This window comes from Hemibagrus wyckioides, linkage group LG09 (genome assembly GCF_019097595.1).
Source record: "Hemibagrus wyckioides isolate EC202008001 linkage group LG09, SWU_Hwy_1.0, whole genome shotgun sequence".
Lineage (NCBI taxonomy): Eukaryota > Metazoa > Chordata > Actinopteri > Siluriformes > Bagridae > Hemibagrus > Hemibagrus wyckioides.
The window spans coordinates 22,910,308-22,930,747 of NC_080718.1; the positions used below are offsets into that span (position 1 = coordinate 22,910,308).

At 37.8% G+C, this 20,440-nt stretch overlaps 1 protein-coding gene across 4 annotated transcripts in view; it reads left to right on the top strand.

Moving 5' to 3' along the window:
- Nucleotides 1–19,292, top strand: part of LOC131358949 (leucine-rich repeat and fibronectin type-III domain-containing protein 2) — a 109,634-nt gene extending 90,342 nt beyond the window's left edge. For 3 of the 4 annotated variants that reach the window (XM_058398396.1, XM_058398394.1, XM_058398397.1), the window contains 2 exons: nt 6,030–7,425; nt 17,024–19,292. In XM_058398396.1, coding sequence (XP_058254379.1) covers nt 6,050–7,425; nt 17,024–17,981 — 2,334 coding nt within the window. In that variant the 5' untranslated portion in view covers nt 6,030–6,049 and the 3' untranslated portion in view covers nt 17,982–19,292. The remainder of the gene's footprint in view (nt 1–6,029; nt 7,426–17,023) is intronic. The other variant, XM_058398398.1, reaches the window with a different exon arrangement.
- The last annotated feature ends 1,148 nt before the right edge of the window (nt 19,293–20,440 follow it).

Here is a 20,440-nt window from a genome sequence, read left to right on the forward strand (position 1 = left end):
TAAAACATGACAGCATGTGCAGTTATGGTCTAATGGGGTGGTGTGATGTGGTCCGACACAAAGTTAGTGTTACTGTTACCGTTACCACCCTAAAGTTTATTATTTTCCAATATCCTCACATCCAAAAGTGTTTTATTCCTTTTATAGTCCAGCAATATTTATCGATTTATAGTTATATTAAATGGTATAGAACATTCACAATACAACTTCCTGTTATCACTTACACTATAGCAGTCGCCATATAAATGTTCCTCACCAGCCTCATTTTTCTTCTTTTTTAGTAAATTGAGTACAACACCGTAAAAAATGCAGCTTAAGCCTTCCATCCCAAACACTTTTACCTGCAACTGAAAGCCTTGACACTACAGACTCTTTGTATAAATGTTAAATAAATGTCTCCTTACAGAATACTTAGACCATATCAACTTTTCCATTTTTTTTAAAATCCGTTTATGTGGAGTGTCCACCTGATGAGCCTCTGTGTAAGTGGTTTGTGTAGAAATTAGCATTCATTAAAACGAGTGCATTAAAATAAACCTGTGATTTTGCACTCAGAAGTGAAAATTCAAAGTTATAATAAGAATAAAACTCTGGGGAGGCAATATAAATCTGACCTACTTGCCTGCATTACCACCAACCCATTCCCCAATCTACCATGCTCCATGTTTAAAGTACTGGATCTCATTACCCAGCTTGCACATGGGGAAAGTTCAGGCACGGTCACACTGTATCCCCTATGGTGTGTCTTCTCCAAGGTGTTGATGGATGCGGCAAATGAACTGTAGTGCTTACTAAGGGCTACATAAGGAAACCTGGTAGAAAATGAAAATCAGATATTTTTTTTTTTTTTTAATAATGACCAGTGCATGTCAGATGAGTGACTGATGAGGTGCTTCAACTGGAGATGTGAGGAACTTTTGGCCTGATTATAATCCCGGCTCTACTGAAGATTGTACTTCAGTTCCAGCAGTTTGTATTTTAAGGTTCTGCAGCATTGGTCACATAGACAGTAATGTTCATTTGGACATTTCCCCTTTCCCTTTTGCTATTAATCCTATCAATTTATTCTCAGCTGCTGTATTCTATGCTTGATTTAACTTTGCTCTGCAGGATTCTTACTCATATATCATCAATCTGAAATGAATTACCTGATGATCTACAGGATTACAACATTGTCAATGAGATGATGATAACAATGGCTATGAAAAACAAGGTAAAATGGTCAGCTAAATATTTCCACCCTCTTCCTTCTCTTATTATTTCTAATGTTCAGTTATTTTCCTCATTTTGTCTTCAGCGGTATTACAGACTCTGTTCAAAGGTTTGAGGTTTGGAGCTTGTTGGAAATTAAAAATTAGGATTATGATTGTACTTTATAATTATTATGTAGTCTAAATATGAAGAAACTCGACTATAAACAACACATTGTGTATGTATATTTAATGCTGAAATTGAAGAGTGCTATGCAAAAGTTAGACCAGAATAACACAGGAAGGGTAAAGTTCGAAAAAAAACAGGCATGCCTCACTTACAAGCGATTCTGACCTGGAACTGAAGCCAAATTTCTTTTGCCCAATATCAACACAAAAAAGGCCTGACTGGCAAGTTTTCAAGCTGATATGTATATTTTGGGATCTGAATACATTCAGTAAAACTATGCCATACCATTTAAAGCCAGTAATGAAGTACATGAACATGCTATTATTAACAAACTAATAGCATTGCCATTTTAAAGCATATGAAAAGGTTATTTTTATTGCTGGTGTTATGCACTTAGGAATTTAGCACCAGACCTTGCATCAAATGCCATCATTGTTAATTTTGAAGAGAGATTTGTGGGCATGATAAAACAGATTGCATCCAACATACTCTTTAATTTCATGGATTTATTTATTAACTGTCAGGATCTTTCAAAAAATTTCAAAACTATGAAATAACACACATGGACTCCATATGTAATGACAACGAAAAACAGTCAGTTGTTATTTTAAGACACGAAGGTCAGGTGTTCTGGAATAGTTCTTGCAAGAACAGTATTGTCGAGTGCATTTGCAAAACCCATCAAGCACCATGATGAAACTGGCTCACATGAAGACCATCCCAGTAAAGCAAGACCAAAACTTACCTCTGCTGCAGAGGAGAAGTTCATTTAGAGTTACCAGCCTCAGAAATCACCAATAACAGCACCTCAGATTAGAGGCGTTATGAAGGCTTAACAGAGCATCAGTAGCAGACATATCTCAATATCAACTGTTCAAACGAGATTATTGTGTATTTCGGCCGCCTTCAATGTAGAAAGAAATAAACATCAGGAAAGACCATTGAATTAGAAGATGTGTCCAAACTTTTGACTGGTAGTGTATATATATATATATATATATATATATATATATATATATATATATATATATAAAATAATATGAATTGCTGGATCAAATGCTATTTTCTAAGCTTCCAAATACTGATGGTGGAAGCCATATTGTTAAATTAAATTTGCAAATTATTACAACTGCGATTATTTTGGCAATATACTAGACTCCTGTTAGATGTGTATATCATTACAATCTTCTACAAATCATCTTCTCAACCTTATAACAGCATTTGCAGTCTTTTTTTCCCAGGTTTTCTTCTTCTTTTTTTTTTTCAATTTTAAATGGTCTCTTGCTGTTGTGTTACACCATATTACATTTGACTGCAGCTCATTAGCCTTCCCGTCTGCTAAACTAAAACCCAAAGCTATAGGTTCAATGTGCTCATCATCTCTGTTAATCTCCTTCAAAAACCATGGATCATGAAATTTTCTTGTTTCACACCACCTTTGCAGAACGAGACATGCTTATTCTACAACCCCAAGCTCCTCTTGAATAGCCTTGTAGCCGGAAATGTTCATGCTCAGTATGCTTTTAAAAACAGGGTATTCAACATTTTCAAACCGCTGTAGTTTGTGAAGTATGTCTTTGATGGCTGTGCCATGAGTTGATTGGATTGGGATAAACTCTGACAGGCAGTTATGAGAGAATATCTAATGCAGTAAAGGAGACTGGGAGGCACGGACCTGCTAAAGGGCATGCTTGTGCTGCATTCAACTTAATCAGGTTTCAGCTGTCAAAAATGACTTATATCCTGAGCCGCAAGCACGCTTTCAATGATTTTGCACAACAGGAAGGAGTCTGAGTTCAGAGTGAAATGCAGGCTAATGCAATTGAATACAGTAAATATAGAATCATAATACAGAATTATTAAAAATGATGAACTTTCTAAAAATGCTAAAGAAATTCATATTGCATTGTGTACATTTTTAGTCGATTTCAACCAAGAGTGTTTAATGCATTTTTCTTCCTCTTCTTTGCCCCATGGGCTTTTTCTTCTGTTTGTGTCAGAGCGAGGCTCATCCTCTCTCTCACATGCTTGTTCTCATTTCTCAAGTTCCCTTAGTGCGCACAGCATTACTGACATGTCAAAACACAAAGATCAGAGAGAGGAGGGCAGACAACTTTTTTTTTTGCGATGTTTCTCAGATGCTCAGTTTGCGAGAATAAATTGTGTGACTCATGCAGGCTGTTTGAAATCATGTGTCTGTCACGGCAAATGACGCATCTTGTCAAGCTGCACAATAGCGTTTGATCCGTGGTGCATGGAGAGGGTCACAGTGCACCAGTGAAAGGTACAATTACGCCTTGGATATCAAATAAAGATGGATAGAATGCCACATTAATGAAAAACGGATGTCAGTATAGCTTGATGCAACATGGCTGATTGTTGAGAAATAATAAGTCGAAGCATTGTAAAGCACCAGCTATAATGCAAGCCAACTTATTTGTATAGCATTTTAGCATTGTATAGCAAGATCGATGTGTCAATGGCATGAAAAACTTCCTGAGATGACATGAGGATGAAGCTTTGAGACGAACCAGACTCTTTTGCAGAAAACCAGATAGTAAAATTCCTTACACTGTACAGTTTTTACTGAAGCTAGCATCCATCCAACAGTGCTAAAGTGTTTTTAGACAAGTTTAACTATATATAGTATCTTTATCTCTGTTCTACTAGGAGGAAGTGATTAGTTTTAAAGGGTGATGCTGTGCTCATGGACTAGTCTTAATGTTTCAATAAATATATGCTTAATACTATTTGATGGCACATAAGGATGTATGACTAAGACCCTTCACAGGCAGTGTGTCTCTTTCAATCTCTTCTTGCCTCGTGGTAACTTTATTACAGGCATTGATGAATCCCGTACAAGAGCAGCTGCGCCACATCAATACCCTGCAGGCATGTTGAAATTTTTCCACTTTCCCTTCGATTTGTGTGCCATGACCACAAAACCGAGCTGCCAATTCAAGAGCTGGGGTGACCGACACCCACAGTCCTGGGGGGTGGTCTGTGCCAGGTTGCAGTGTGTGAGCAGAATGAGTAACACTCGCCCTGATGGTCACAAGAGGTGTGCGCTAAATGAATGTGTAAATCAGGAGGTTCTAGAAAAGGAATTGCCTTTTTTAGGATCGTATTCTAGGTTCATGCTTTCTGAAAGGGCAACGTTTGACATGTCACAGCATAACCATGTGAAATCTCTTGGCAGCGAAATGTAGTTCTGGCATCAACATACTATATAATTGCACACAGTGTAAAATTTAGCATTAAAAAAAGCCCGCTTCAAACCTTTCATCAGTTGTGTCTTTCAAGTTTATTTGTTTTTACTCTGTCAGGTGTGATTATGTGGTCTTGGTAATTACAATATTGCTTCACCGTATTTTTCCGGTATTGTTTATTCCCTTGGTTTTAGGCTAATTATAGTCTAGTTACACATATGTAATTCTGTAGCAATAGAATTAAGCTTGCACTGCTGGGATATTCATCTGTTTCAGTATGATGAATACGAGTTACATCTTTTGTAACCCTATATTTTAGTACACCCTCCCCCCAGCCCCAAAAATAGCTCATTCCTGCATGCTATTTTAAATCCATACAGTCTGAAGCTCAGCATCTATTCCACTGCAGCATCAGTGTAACGTCAAAATGGCACACACAAAATGTCACTCATAATTATGAATTATTGGAAACCCACTGTGTGCATTCAAAAGGTGATAGGTGATGGCAGTGGGATCAGGATTAATGCCTTTTTTCCCCCACTGGGATTTCAGAGTCATCAGAGCGGTCCCCTTGCATCTTCAATCCTGCTCACGATTAAAAAGTCATTCCAGCGGAAAGCTGATTAAAATTGATTTAGGGTTTGGGCATAACTGGATTTGATGATAAAAATGTCCAAGGGAATCACTGGATGTTATCTAAAGGTGAGACTGCCCATATATTTTCTTAATGTAAAGAGATGATGGGAGGGTGTGTGTGGAGATTGCTTGTCATTCACAAGACGATACAGGTAGTAACACTGCCAAACTTCACTGACACCTCCGACTCCTGGACAGATTTCATTCTCTAGCAGTGTTCTAATATTCAGACCCTGGAGAATGAAGAATTGGGAGCTGAACTCTGCCAAGAAATAGAGAGAGAGAGGTCTGAAAGGAATGGAATGCCAGGGTTCTTGGTGACAAAATAGCATTACGTATAACACAACATGATTAACATGGTAGCATCAGATTCATTGGCTAATGTTTACCACTAAAGCTTTTTCCCCCCTAAAGCTTCTAGATCTATTCCTGAACGCTCATCAAATTTTAATCACTGTTAACTATAGGGAACCCTCAGGGATATATTTAAATTACAGTGTAAGCATAGTTTTCTTAAAATCCACAAAGCATGTAATGATATATGACTATAATGGTTAAAGAAGTGTTGCTAGTGGTTGAAATGACACCTCTGTGGGATATCTTTTATTTCCCACTGTGAAACAAGAGAAAGATGTATGTACATGTGTGGTATTATTCATAAGCATGACTGGTTTGGTCCTTCTCTGTAGATCTCAAAATGAAGTCTGTGTCTTTAACAGACAGGCTCTGCAGAAGTATTGAACAAAATGTAATTGCTATGTTGGTAAGGGCAAGCTGACCTGTTTTTGCTTTTTGCCTTTTCAGGCCTTTGTACATGATCTACCATGGCCAAGGTGTTCTGCAGCCTCCTGCTTCTGGGAAGTACGGTGATGACAGCCACTGCATGCCCCAAGTACTGTGTATGCCAGAACCTATCTGAGTCTCTAGGCACCCTGTGTCCTTCTAAAGGCCTACTCTTTGTCCCACCTGACATTGACCGTCGAACTGTCGAGCTGCGGCTGGGGGGGAACTACATTATCAGGATTACACAGCAGGATTTTGTCAACATGACAAGTCTTGTGGACTTGACACTTTCCCGGAACACCATAAGCTCCATCCAGCCTTTCTCTTTTGTGGATCTTGAGACTCTACGCTCACTCCATCTGGATAGCAACCGCCTAACCGAGCTTGGCCCTGATGCTCTGAGAGGTCTGGTCAATTTGCAGCACCTCATTCTGAATAACAACCAGCTAGGCCACATTTCCAAAGAGTCCTTTGATGACCTGCTGCTAACACTGGAAGATTTGGACCTGTCCTACAACAACCTGCGGAGTGTACCCTGGGAGGCCATTCGCAAGATGCTCAGCTTGCACCAGCTCAGCCTTGACCACAACCTCATCAGCTACATTTCTGAGGGCACTTTCACAGACTTGGACAAGTTGGCCAGGCTCGACCTCACATCAAATCGGCTCCAGAAGCTTCCACCAGATCCCATATTTGCACGGTCTCAGACCAATGTGGTACTGAGTACACCATATGCTCCTGTGCTGTCTCTTAGTTTCAGTGGAAACCCGCTGCATTGTAATTGTGAGATTTTGTGGTTGCGGCGACTCGAGCGTGAAGATGACATGGAGACTTGCGCATCTCCTCCGAATCTAAAGGGCCGGTACTTTTGGTATGTGCGTGAGGAGGAGTTTGTCTGTGAGCCACCTTTGATTACTCAGCATACGCACAAACTTCTAGTGCTGGAAGGCCAGACGGCCAGCCTACGCTGCAAGGCGGTGGGTGACCCCATGCCTTACATACACTGGGTGGCTCCTGATGACCGACTTATCAGTAACTCATCCCGAGTTACTATTTACGAAAACGGCACCCTGGATATCATGGTCACCACCTCCAAGGATTATGGCACTTTCACTTGCATTGCCTCCAATGCTGCAGGAGAATCCACAGCCTCAATTGAACTCTCCATCATTCAACTGCCTCATCTGAGCAATGGCACAAACCGTACCTCACAGCCCAAGTCCCGGCTATCTGATATCACCAGCTCCACAAAAATCAGCAAAGGGGAGACCAAACCCCAGCCAGAACAGGTGGTATCTGTGTCAGAGGTCACATCTGTCTCTGCTCTGGTCAAGTGGACAGTGAGCAAAACAGCTCCCAAGGTGAAAATGTACCAGCTCCAGTACAACTGCTCAGATGATGAGGTCCTGATTTACAGGTAACCATTCAAAATGTCTTTGCCCTCTTATGACTTTTGAATACTAATCAGATGGAAATACTCTTCCTTCCTCTCTGTTACCATTTTAACTTAGGCTAAAAGCTGTATATTAAAAAATATCATATTAAAAAGGCATAAAAAGTTTCTGAAATTAAAAAAGTATAAATTCAATAACATGGTTTAGTCAGGAAAATATGCTAATTAAAATATATCCTTAAATGCAAACCATTCTCATTTTCTTACAGCTATTTCCTGCTTTTATTACTAACAGTGAATGTTCTGAAATTCTCAAAACAAGACTATGCACAATGTAATTATAGATCACTAATTATATAATGCAAAACAGCTGAACATATTCAGTATATTCAAAATTCTTACCAAAACATACACACAGTCTGTCTTTCTTTTCATTGTCCAGAGTTTCTGTAGTTCCACTGAGAAATAGCAGTAGCCAAAATGTATAGGCTAATATTTCTATTCACATTTAATTAGACTAAGGGGATGATGTTATAAGCTAATCTTGTTACAGGTAAATGGAACTAATTGTAGGTAGGAAGAGAAGTTGTGAGATGTAATTATAAGAAATATCATATCATTTGCATCATAGGAATAATCTTAATGAATCATTCAAGGCAATTGATTGCATTTGATGATCATCAATATTCAAAAAATTGGGAAAAGATGTTCAGTTGTTGCTTGCTGCTGTAACGTCTGGGACCCCCGCCCTATGCGAGGCTCGACCCCAGACGCCCGTGGTGTGTGTGCGCACGCCAGCACACGGTGTAATGAGACCCATGCGCAGGATTCAGCGAAGCACTGCTTTTATTACATTTAAGACGCGACATAGGGAAACAAACATAACACAAGACATGGCGTGGTTAACTAAACAAAACAAAAACAAAACCTAGACCTTAGCTTGGACATGGAACCTAGCAAACAAAACCCCAACAGAAACCACGGTACAGATAACAATCATGGACAAGGACACAAACACAAGGATCCCTATTTATAGGGGTAGACATTAGGGCTAATGGGATACAGGTGACACAATCAGGATAGGAATAGGAAGGGTGTAACAAGAGACACACAAAGAAGCAGGCTTCCAAGGTTCACCTGCCAGCACCCTCTCTGGGCCTGGCAGGGAACTGTCCAGCTGTTCCTGACATAACCCCCTCCTCTAAGGCGCAGCTCCCGAAGCGCCCAACCTCCGCCTAGGGGACGCCTCGGGAGTAGGCGGAAGATGTAGTTCATAGAGGGGAGATGCAAGGCCTGATGTAGTTCATAAATGCAGTCTACGGCAATGCCCCAGGTCCCAGGGGTAAGTTGACATCCGGCCCTAGAAAGAAACGGGAGGGAAGCGTCTTCCACCCGTGGTGCCGAGCGACGTCCTCCACGGAAACTCCATCGTGGAGCGGCGTCCCCGGCTGACAAGGTGGTGGAAGCCCGCCTCCAGTGGGACCAATAAAAAGGGGGTGTCCCCCATGGCCTGAAGTCGAGTGACGTCCTCCTTGTAAATTCCCTGGGGGAGCGACGTCCTCGACCATAACGAAGATGGGGACACCTCCCTGGGGAAACGGGGAAAAGGAGCCGCCGGATGCCATCCACCGGTTGTCCAGGGCTCTAGCCAGCAGACTGCAAATCCTTACCGAAGACAGGAACTAGCTGGGAATCCCGCTGGGTCTCAGAGAAGGTCCATGATTCTGTAACGTCTGGGACCCCCGCCCTATGCGGGGCTCGACCCCAGACGCCCGTGGTGTGTGTGCGCACGCCAGCACACGGTGTAATGAGGCCCATGCGCAGGATTCAGCGAAGCACTGCTTTTATTACATTTAAGATGCGACATAGGGAAACAAACGTAACACAAGACATGGCGTGGTTAACTAAACAAAACAAAAACAAAACCTAGACCTTAGCTTGGACATGGAACCTAGCAAACAAAACCCCAACAGAAACCACGGTACAGATAACAATCATGGACAAGGACACAAACACAAGGATCCCTATTTATAGGGGTAGACATTAGGGCTAATGGGATACAGGTGACACAATCAGGATAGGAACAATAGGAAGGGCGTAACAAGAGACACACAAAGAAGCAGGCTTCCAAGGTTCACCTGCCAGCGCCCTCTCTGGGCCTGGCAGGGAACTGTCCAGCTGTTCCTGACAGCTGCTCTGTTGCTTCTTTGCTTGTGTTTGAAATCACAACTGCGTGTCAATAATGTATATACAAAATGAAGTGTCACCTGTAGATTTATTGCTTGCTACTGTCAACATTAGGTCAGTAGTTATTACTAAACTGCTGCTGATTGCATGCAGCTTTGGCCTATGATAAAAATCATGCCTCAGATATGTGTTTTTCTGTCAAAGCTCATATTCTATTTTTGTAATGACACACCATCTAATTTTGTCATTATATTACTGACTTATCCTTTTCTAAATTAATCACTTCTACTGGCAAACTGTCACCAATCAACAGTGTATTCATGTCTCATCTATATTTAACTACTGGAGTTATAGTGGGTGTTGGAGGACGTTTGCTGTCTGTGTATGGGAAATGTGTGGGACTAGCCAAAGCTGAGATCCCACTACTGTGAAGTGTAAATGCATTGACTTAGATCTCAGTCATAACCTGCATGGAATATATATTAGTTAAACCTTTCATCTATTCTTTATGATATAATTGTCACTCTATCAAAGCAATATGCTATATATTAGTAACTACGGTAGAGCCAGAGAATGTGTTGTTTTCATCACAGCTGTTATGCATCTGTTTTATTCAGTCTGGAGGGAAAATACATGAATCTCTGTTTTTATTTGCATATTTTAGTTCGTCAACTTGTGTTGGAGTATTCCTCCATAGGAAGTTAACTGGCTTTCAAATGCGAGTTACATATGTGCATTCCCTTCAGCGTATAATTAATTACTATTTGGTTTGTTCTTTATCCAGGAATAATGAAGGTAACTAATCTGTCCATTTCTTATCTGACAGGCCGTTTTAATATGTTAATACTATCGTGATACAACATTACTATGAACAAATAGTTCTTTTTGTAAATGGAATTTTATTCTATTGATTGCTGGGTGAGTAGAAGTAGTACATAAATTAGAATAAAAAATTAGCAATAAGTAAATAAAAAACTAAAAATAAAATAAATTAAATTAAAATAAAATAAAATAAAATAAAATAAAATAAATAGCAAAATCCAGGCACTTACAACTTTTTTGGACTCAATTTGAAATCTTTCTTGTCGACTTATCAGACATTTTCAATCTGTATAAACAATTTAATTATTTTACCACTGCAAGTCAGTTATAAGATTAGATAAGTCAGGGCATTGTTGGGTTTCTGTATGAAGACTCTTCATAAGAGAAGCATGACATGAGAAGGATGATGAGAAAGGGGGGAGCAGGGAGTTGAGCCCCCTGCTGTGCAAATAATTCATACCTCACCACAATAACATTGATACAGAGATAAAATGGACAACAAAACTAAAGCTATTTCGATAGGAAAACACTGCATACATCTGCTACAATAAAACGGCAACATTTAAACCTAGTAGGCTAGAGTAAAAAATTTATATACTAATAAATATCTGCTGAGAAAGTCTTAAAGCTGTCAGTGTCTTCTTTCATATAAGACAAAAACCACTACTGTGGAGTGTGACAAAACAAATAAATTCACTACTGAGCATGGATAGCCCCAAAACGGGCAGAAATTAAATTTTTGGCCTCTGGTAAAAAAAAATAGATCAATATTTAACTGATCTGAGAGTACAGTCACACTGTCTAGGTCAGACTGTCCTTCTAAACGCAGTCAGTGAACTAGAAATACACTTGTTAGAATGACTGCTGTGGAGCCAACTGTCACTATGACTGAGCTGCAGTGATCAGTGGCTGAAGGTGATGTTCATGGATCACACGGGTCCAATGTGTTACACCAAGAGCATTATGAGGAAGAAGTCCTTACTGACAGCAAGTACAGTGCAAGAAGTCTTAGAAATCTTAGGAAAAATACAAATATGAAATATTATTATAGGCAGAAATTATGATTTATCTTTATTAAAATATAAAATGATTCAAGAGTTTATTGTCACAGAGTCAGAGTCAGCTTTATTGTCTATTCTGAATAGAAAATACAACAACTGCAAAAAATATATATGCACACTATCTGTCTATATATAGATATATCAATAAATATAAATACAGTATAAATGATAAATGATTGTACATATACTAAATGTCTATGATATATAAGGGTGTATATATATATATATATATATATATATATATATATATATATATATATATATATAAAGGGGTTTATGTGTAGGTACGAAGTATGCAGAGGTAGTCTCCAGTCTCTGATGTTATTTGTATTGTAGGTGTGTGTGTATGTGTGTAGGAAGGATGGGTTAGTTGACACCTCTCAGGATCAGAGGGTAATTTGTGTCTGCAGTGATGGGGGAGAGACAGTGGATGGGTGTCGTTCTGTGGATAAGAACTGTTTTTCGGCAATAGTTAACACTATTGTTGTGTCTCACTGATCATGAACCTATTTTTAAGATATTTGTACTGAGTTCGTGATGGAAGTGGTCTTATTCTATTGGCAGATCATTTTGCTTATTTATAGCATTCTTTTCTAGACAGAAGCTAAATTTCGCTGCCAAAAGTAAGAGTTGAATGCAGTAAAGTAAATTAGAAGATATGTCTAGAAATAGGTGTAATGCTTTGTCTTTGTTTTGGTATTGGATATATAATAATCTCATAATAAGAAATATGAGATAACCTCCCTTATCTTCAGTTGCTAAGATATCCTGTGTGTGTGTGTGTGTGTGTGTGTGTGTCCTTGCTCACAAAGAATTTATGAAACACCACTATAAAGCTTCTAAATGAAGTGTTAGAAAGCATTGACATAGCAACACATAAATGGTTTAGCATTAAGAAACCTGATGTCCTTGAGTGGCTCAGTATGAGTCCTGCAGCCTGTTGCACTGAGTTTTTATTGTAGCCTAGATTGAACATAAATGGCCACTACATTCGAGGTTACAAACTGCTAAAATGGATTTCTTTAAGTAGATAGTCATGGTATATTATCAATGGTTACCACATGGACATCTTGCTGAAAAATAGTTACTTTAATGGAACATTTGAAACGAATGGATTATAGGACTACATATCAGGAGGTTTTTATATCAGCTAGCACAGCAAGCTCTTTCCACAGGTGGTGGTCATTCTTCACATAGACACATACACATATACATGTACACTACATGTACATAATGTATTTTATGCTGTTAGCTAACAGACTATAATTCAGTACATTGCAAAATTAATGGTTTAGGTTAAATTTACAATCTTCAAATATACATAGATTTTTTAGCATTACCTTGTCTACCTCATTATACCTATATATTCAAATGATTTATTTTTGCAGACTTTAGTGATTTATGGCATTAAATTTGTGGCATGAGAACTGAAGATATATATTTAAACCTAATGCACTGATTTATCTAAGGAAAAAACCCTAAAACTGTGAAGTACGCATATTATGCTCTGTACGTTCACAAGATTGCACATTGTGTTAGTTTTAAAATAGCTAACTTTACACCCTAACCTTACAATCTAATTTCATGGTTAGGCCAAAATCAATACTGCATACATACCCTTCAGCCCCTCAGTCATGTGCCCCAATCACCCTCTCCTGTGTCATATGAGCACCTCTATTTATGTTCAACATTTCTTTGTCTAGCTTCTGTTTACGTTCCGTTTTTCTTTGCCATCCATAGCCTCGTTTCTAATCCATATGGTTTGCTATTTCGGTTCGTGTTTCTGTGTGTGTTCGTTCCTTCCATGCTTTGTAAATAAAAAGTATGCACTTGCATCCATCCGCTGCCTCTATTTTTACCCGATAACATTCAGCTGATGAAAATTGCACCTACTCTTAAACTTGTTGAACCTCTTTGGTGAGATGTGAACAACTCCAATAAATTGGCAGAACCTGAAAGCGTTACTTCAACACATTGTAGAAAAATAATTGAGACATATCCCAAATACTTCTGGCTACCATTCCTATTAAGAAAAGGTGGACGTGTACCTACTTTTTTAGGTAGGAATTTAGATGGTTTTTTTTTTTTGTTGTAATTTTGGTATTTTATGAGAAAATTCATCAAATCGATACCAACGCCCAATTTGTGACAACTATGGAAATATATTTTAAATATAAAAAAGAAAGTTTGAGGATGAATACTTTTTCGAAGATTATTAGCCTCGTTTAGTGTCTAATAGTAATGCCTTTCAGGTAGTGAACGCAATCTTGTGATATGGACCACTGAGATATTAATATATAGACAGTAATACTTCACAATACAAACTATTCCACACAAATCTCATAATAATGTCACAAAGCACAAAAGAAGCATATGGTGATTTTAGATATATGAACTAAATTGTTGTCTAGCAGATTTTAGCTTGTGGGGGTGGGAGGATTATGATTAATTAAACTAATACAAATGAACAAACAAATCATTCCATTAATGAAACGAACAAACAAATGAATAATGTTACAATACAGTACAATCAGCTCCAGTGGTAGATTTGTGATTTTGGATGAATACTGGACTTACTTAGAATGAAAATATAGTGCAGTCACATTGCAGTTCCTCTGCTGATATGGCTGTAGTATGCTGTAAAAAGGAAGGATAAATCACACTCACACTTCCATGGGCCTGAAAATTATAAAATGTTCTACAGACCATGGACCTTGTGAAAAAAAAAACAGTTGCCAATAACAAACAAGCCAAAAAAGTAGTTAAGCTGTTTCTTTTTAATCATTTTAGTACAAAACTGTGTCGCATGTATTAATATGCAATAATCTGGGACTTTGTCACGTCAAGGTGTTAAAAAAATGGCAGCGTAATAATAAGAATCAGTTTTTAAAAAAATATTAGCAATTAATATGGCTAAAGAGAAGGTGTTGCATTTGTGGAAAACCATTACTGGCATCTGAAGCCAAAATTCTAATATTGAATAATGGGAAGTATTTCAGTGTTAACACTTTTATTGTCAATAGCATTTAATCCTTTTTACCAGAGGCCACAGAATGGAATTTGCATCTGTTTTGTTGTGTTCATGTTCTCCACTGAATGTCTCTGTCATGTCCCAATCCACAGTGATGGTTAATGTCTCATACGAAACCAGACACTCAGGGACTTAAGAATTTGTAGATGTTCATAAGTATTTCTGTTTTTCCCTAGGGTACAAGGGGCAATATTTTTATAGAAAAGTTCCAAAAATATAAAAACGGTTAGTTTTGTTTTCACACAAATGTTTATATATTGAAAGTAAATGATGATATCCAACCCCCCAGCTTTCTGAGACACATCCAGTGCTTGTTCATAAGCCTCTAAAATTGGGAAGCATTATCTTCAACCCCTAAAATTCTGTAAAAGGTTTATGTAGAAAAAATCGCACGCTGAAAGCTAACAGTGTCCTGACTATTTGTTCAGACTTGCGGCAATAAAATAATTCAGTGATATTTCTATTGATATAATGTGTAATAAGTCAATAAAGCCATTGTACGGTTTAACAAAAAGGCTAAACAAAACTCTCTCTTAGCTTGCTCATATCATATTTCAAGCAATTATATGAAGTGTCTCACCACCTTTAATTGGTGATATACTTGCTGCATATTTATGCGTTCTGTGTAGCAAGCTTCAGTTTATTCCAGTGGGAGATGTCAACTCACCAAGGCTAACAGTTAACACATGCAAAATCCTCATTTAAATATTGTTTTATCCCTCCGTTTCTCACTTGACTGAATTCATGCAATTATTCTTTATAAATAACTTGCAACACCCAACAAACTGCCTGTACAGTCCATCTGAGTCTTGGAGTCTATCTGGTCTTCTAGCAGCTGTGTACATGATTTTGTGCTTATTATTTTTTTTTATCTTTTAAATCAGAGCCTTTTTAACTGCAGCTTCAAACCCTAGCAGCGATATAAGTCAGGTGACGTGGGCATGTAGTTAGTTCTGCTTTTTATTCTTCCTTTTATCTGCACACCTTAATTCACCTTGCAGTTTGAGTAAAATCACAGATCCACCTGGAAAATGAGGCACAAATGCATTCATGTAATTGTTTTGTTTGTGGGGAGAGCTCTCAGAAAGACACAGTTGTCTAATCTTTTATGCTTTAATTAAAAATCTGTTTATATTTCACCAGCCAGGAATCTTCAAAGACACACTGCATGGTAATTTATACACCAGAAGAATGCAAAGCTGTTGAAACCGTTGAATTACCCATTACCTTTATGATTTAATTAGGCTCAAGATGACTTGAGCACTTTTAGTTTGCTTGTTTTATTATTATGTTTTTTCCATAGCTCTGCAATTCTCTTAATTATAAAAAAAAATAAATAAATAAAAATCATAGTACACAAAAGCATACCAGCAGATGCCACTGGTTCTTCGTTGCATCTCATGATATAAGCGATATATACGAGCTAGAGGCATTAACAGAGATGTAAAGTACCAGCAAAAGGCATAGCATTCAAGACACAAGCTAGTCAGCTTGGCCGACATGATGCTTTATAATAATCAGTCTCAGTATGTTTCAGATTGCCAGGGGCGTATTCCATTTCAGTGCACAGCATCCACTTTGAATGCTAATGTTATGCCATGCTAATGGTCAAAAATCATTTTATTATTTACATGGGAGTAAATGACCTAAAAACAAAAAAAAAGTGTTTGTTAAGTTTGAATAATTCCAGGTTTTTGTTTTGCTACTGGTTTATTGGTTTACTGGTTAAATTTTGTAATTCTGGGCCTATATCAGCCTTTGCAGATATACAAAATGTAGTCAAACAAACAGACAAATAAATAAAAATGATTATTGTTGTTGTTTTAGTAGTAGTAGTAGTATTTATTTGTGTTGTTGTTCTTATTGTTAGTGCTGAATACTTTAGTGCTACAGTAAAATCATTATTTCAGAAGCTCTTATCTTGGCAAATTAGAAAAGAAGATCTTCATGGCCATGTTAGATTCAAAAACTTGAAAGACTTTGTTCCTTATTCTACTGATAATCTTTAGAAATTCTTTGAGGAGAAGGTAATTAAGGGATCTTGCCTTTTAATAAAGGTTTTCTACTTGGGACACAGTTCGTTAGAGGGACAAACTGTAGAAGAGTATAAGGGTATAAATTTTATTTTTTTTAAATAAAGTTTTTATTCGAGTTTAGTCTTTACATGCATTGTTACTCTGATCAATGCTATCATTAAAGTAACCAGAATTAAGGTTTTGCCTTAGCAAAAGGATTCTACTTTTTTTTTTTAGGAACTTAGAGTAAATATTTAATCAAACATCAAACTTTAAATGATTCAGTCACTTCAAATTTCACGATCACAGTACATTTTAATTAAAGAATTCAATGAACAAATGGAAAAATGAAAATTTCAATGATCAAATTTGCATCTTATTTGCAATATGCTTTGATATCTGCTGTTTTTGTTTAGTTGCTTTAGGCCATTTGCAATATCAAAAAAACTGCATATTCTTTGATTTGGCCTCTTTAACTCACAGCATCTTTTTTTTTTTCTTTAAAGGATGATACCGTTTTCCAGCAGAGCCTTTGTGGTCAACAACCTGATGCCCGGGATGCAGTACGACCTGTGCGTGCTCGCCATCTGGGACGACACCGCCACCACCCTCACCGCCACCAACATAGTGGGCTGCGTTCAGTTTGTGACTCGTGATGACTACCCTCGCTGCCAGTCTCTTCACAGGCAGTTCCTCGGGGGAACTATGATCTTGGTGATCGGCGGCGTGATCGTCGCGACTCTCCTGGTCTTCATTGTCATCCTCATGGTGCGCTACAAAGTGAGTAGCTCTTCCCAAGTCGCCAAGCTTGTTTCAGTGAGCAACACTTACTCTCAAACCAATGGGGGAATGCAGGCAGCACAGTTGGTTGGTGGGGCTCCTCCACCTCCAGCCCCCAAAGCCGTAGTTGTGATGCATGATGAGGTTGTAGAGTTTAAGTGTGGCTCTTTGCAAAGCAGCCTCTCTTCCACTTCCTCAACAGACTCGATTGGCAGTGAGAAGGTGGGACGTTATGACCCGTGTGCCGAGTCCAGCACTGGACCTCACAGATGGAAGCGAGCTCCAGCTAAAACAAGGGCAAATCTAGACCACCTGCTTGGAGCTTTTGCTTCTCTGGACATAAAAGCTCCAGCCAGGGATCCAGGTAACCGTTCCTCCACAGGGGCCCTCATGGCAGCCATGGACATTCTTTCAGACAAGGAGCCACTGCTGGGCCGCGGGGACTCCAGGCTGGGCCGCTTGCTCAAGCTGCCGCTGGAGAGCAAGCCCAAGCGCAGTCACTCCTTTGACATGGGTGATGTTGGTGCTTCGCAGTGCCTTAGCTACCCACAGCGTATCAGCAACATCTGGACTAAAAGGAGCCTGTCAGTGAATGGCATGCTGCTGCAGTGCGACGAGAGCGAGGGCGAAGGAGATAAAGGGGCACTTGACAGCTCTGAATGGGTCATGGAGAGTACAGTCTGATTAATGGCCAAGACTTCTGACTTGTCTTTTGTCAGAAAAGGCCAGCTTTTTGGCGTCAATCCTGTTTGGATAAAAGCAAATGGGCTGACTTTTCAAGGAAGAAGGACTCCTGGGACCAAATTGAAAGGATATGTACTGCATGAATTCCCATGTTAATGATTTTGTCCTTCTGTCCATTTGATCAAAATACAAACTGCAGGTCGACATTGTGAGCATATGAATGAGGGAAGTGGTAACAGCACGTGCTGGCCCTCATCACTACAGCCTGAACCTGAGGCTCTCACTGACTGCCTTCGCAATTTGAGAACAGATGTGGATTTTTATCCAATCATGAATGATGTATGAGAATCTCAGAGAAGAAAAAAAAAAAAGACTGTTTTTTTTTTTCCTTTCTCAAACTAAGTGTATGTGCACAAATGACATAAAAGACTAAATGCACACATTTGATGAGAATACATTTGTATGAAAAAAAAAGATGTGAAAAAATAAAATGTGAATGTAATAAAATACAGTATTTTTTGTCAAATCTTTTTTTTTGTTTGTTTTTGCGTTTTTTTCTTCATTTCTGTTTCTTTTTTTCACTCATATATCCAGTGATTGGCTGACTTATTGCTCTATAGGTTAGTATTCCTGTATATTGGCCATATACAGTTTAAAAAGTCAAATGAATATTAAAATGCTGTGTTTTGCGATCAGCTGACTGATCTATGTCATCATAGGAATGGGAAAATGTGAAAGGGTTACAACATTATGAAGCAAACATTAACTAAGTCTCTTTTTTTTCTACTAATCTTCAAATGGATTACTGGAAATTAAAAGATTGGTTTATTTGTTTATGTATTTTTTATTATTTGGAAAACATTTATTTTTATATGTGCATAGAGTTATTGGTTTATTGCCTTACCATCACCAATGATTATTTCAGATTATTTAAATGAAATAAGAAAACAATTAATCACACATACCTCCATTTCAGTTACGTTTTCATGCCATATTTTTTCTTACTGCTTTTGTGTGATACGTTTTTCTTGTCACCGCTTTTGGTATATGATTATTTCGACTCATTTTTGTACAACAATGTTTGAAAGCAAGGTGTACAGTGATACTTTTTATTTTCATGGTCAGCGTCAGTACGAAGGTGCGTCAATGTGTGTATGTGACATTACATAGACAGATTTTTCCCTTGGCTTGTAAAAATGAAGAAAAAAGAAGAGTCTTCTGTGAAATATTTCTGTGATTAAAAAGCTTTTGTTACAAAAAAAAAAATATATATACATAAACATGAGTTCATAAAGTCATGATTGCACTTTATTTCTTCGTTTCTTATTCAGTACTCGGATGAAATTGATGTCTTTATTTAGTCCACATGGTTGATGGTTCTCAGTGGCTGAGTTGAAAGCTGCAGGAAATTCTCATTTGTCCCACCGCACAGATGCTGACTCTAAGACTGAGGATGTTGCCGAGGTCTAACAGGCAAGATTAAAACTGTAATTTAAGTAGGACTAAATACTTCCAGTACATTGCTCTCTAACCATTAAAGCACTCATGGGGCAGGCCTAAATCACAATTTGTTTAATAGATGCATTAATAAAGCATTAAATACACAGCCACTTGGGTCCCAGTGATATTACATTTACTAATATTTGTTTGAAGTAACAGTAAAAGATCTTACAACATGTAAAAAGTGTCCTTCACAACAACCTATGCACATGATAAATAACTTAAAACAATCAGAAAAATTAAAGCATTTATAAACTTAAATCATATTTACATATTTTCCTGGATGGAAGTGTTTTCATTTTAGATTTTACTGCTTATTTTTTTTATTAATTAATTATTTTTTATCCATAACTATTTGAGCTCAATAGGATGCCATCATTTGTCTTTCATTATAAATTGTTTTAATTGCTTTTATTATCTCTCTTGTTTATGCTTGCCATTTTAATATTTCTTGGTTTAATCTTTGATATTATTTATTCTTTTTTTGTATTTATTTTAGCTGTTCAAATTCGAAAAGAAATTGCATTTTTTGTCTGAAAGGTATTCCATAAATGAAGCTTGCTTTATTTATTTATTTATTTATTTATTTATTTATTTATTTGCAGCAGTAGTAGTAGTAATAGTAGTAGTAGTAAAATATTAACAGGACATAAAAATAGCATTGTGGCCTGTCCCACTCAGCTATAACTACACTATCATTCAACACAATTTATTATTTATACATTTTCATGTGAATCCATTTAACATCTCATGCTTAAAACATCAGTTTCCACCAATCATCCATTATGTAGTCGATTAGGAAATATGTACAGTTTTACTCCTACATTCACTCAACACTGTTACCTAAACACCTCTACCCCTAACCTTCCTGTCATGTTCTACAGGAAGTTGCATCATCAACATTTTCTGAACATCAAATGAATAAAAGACAAGTGTGTGCTCTCATTGTTTTTCCTTTT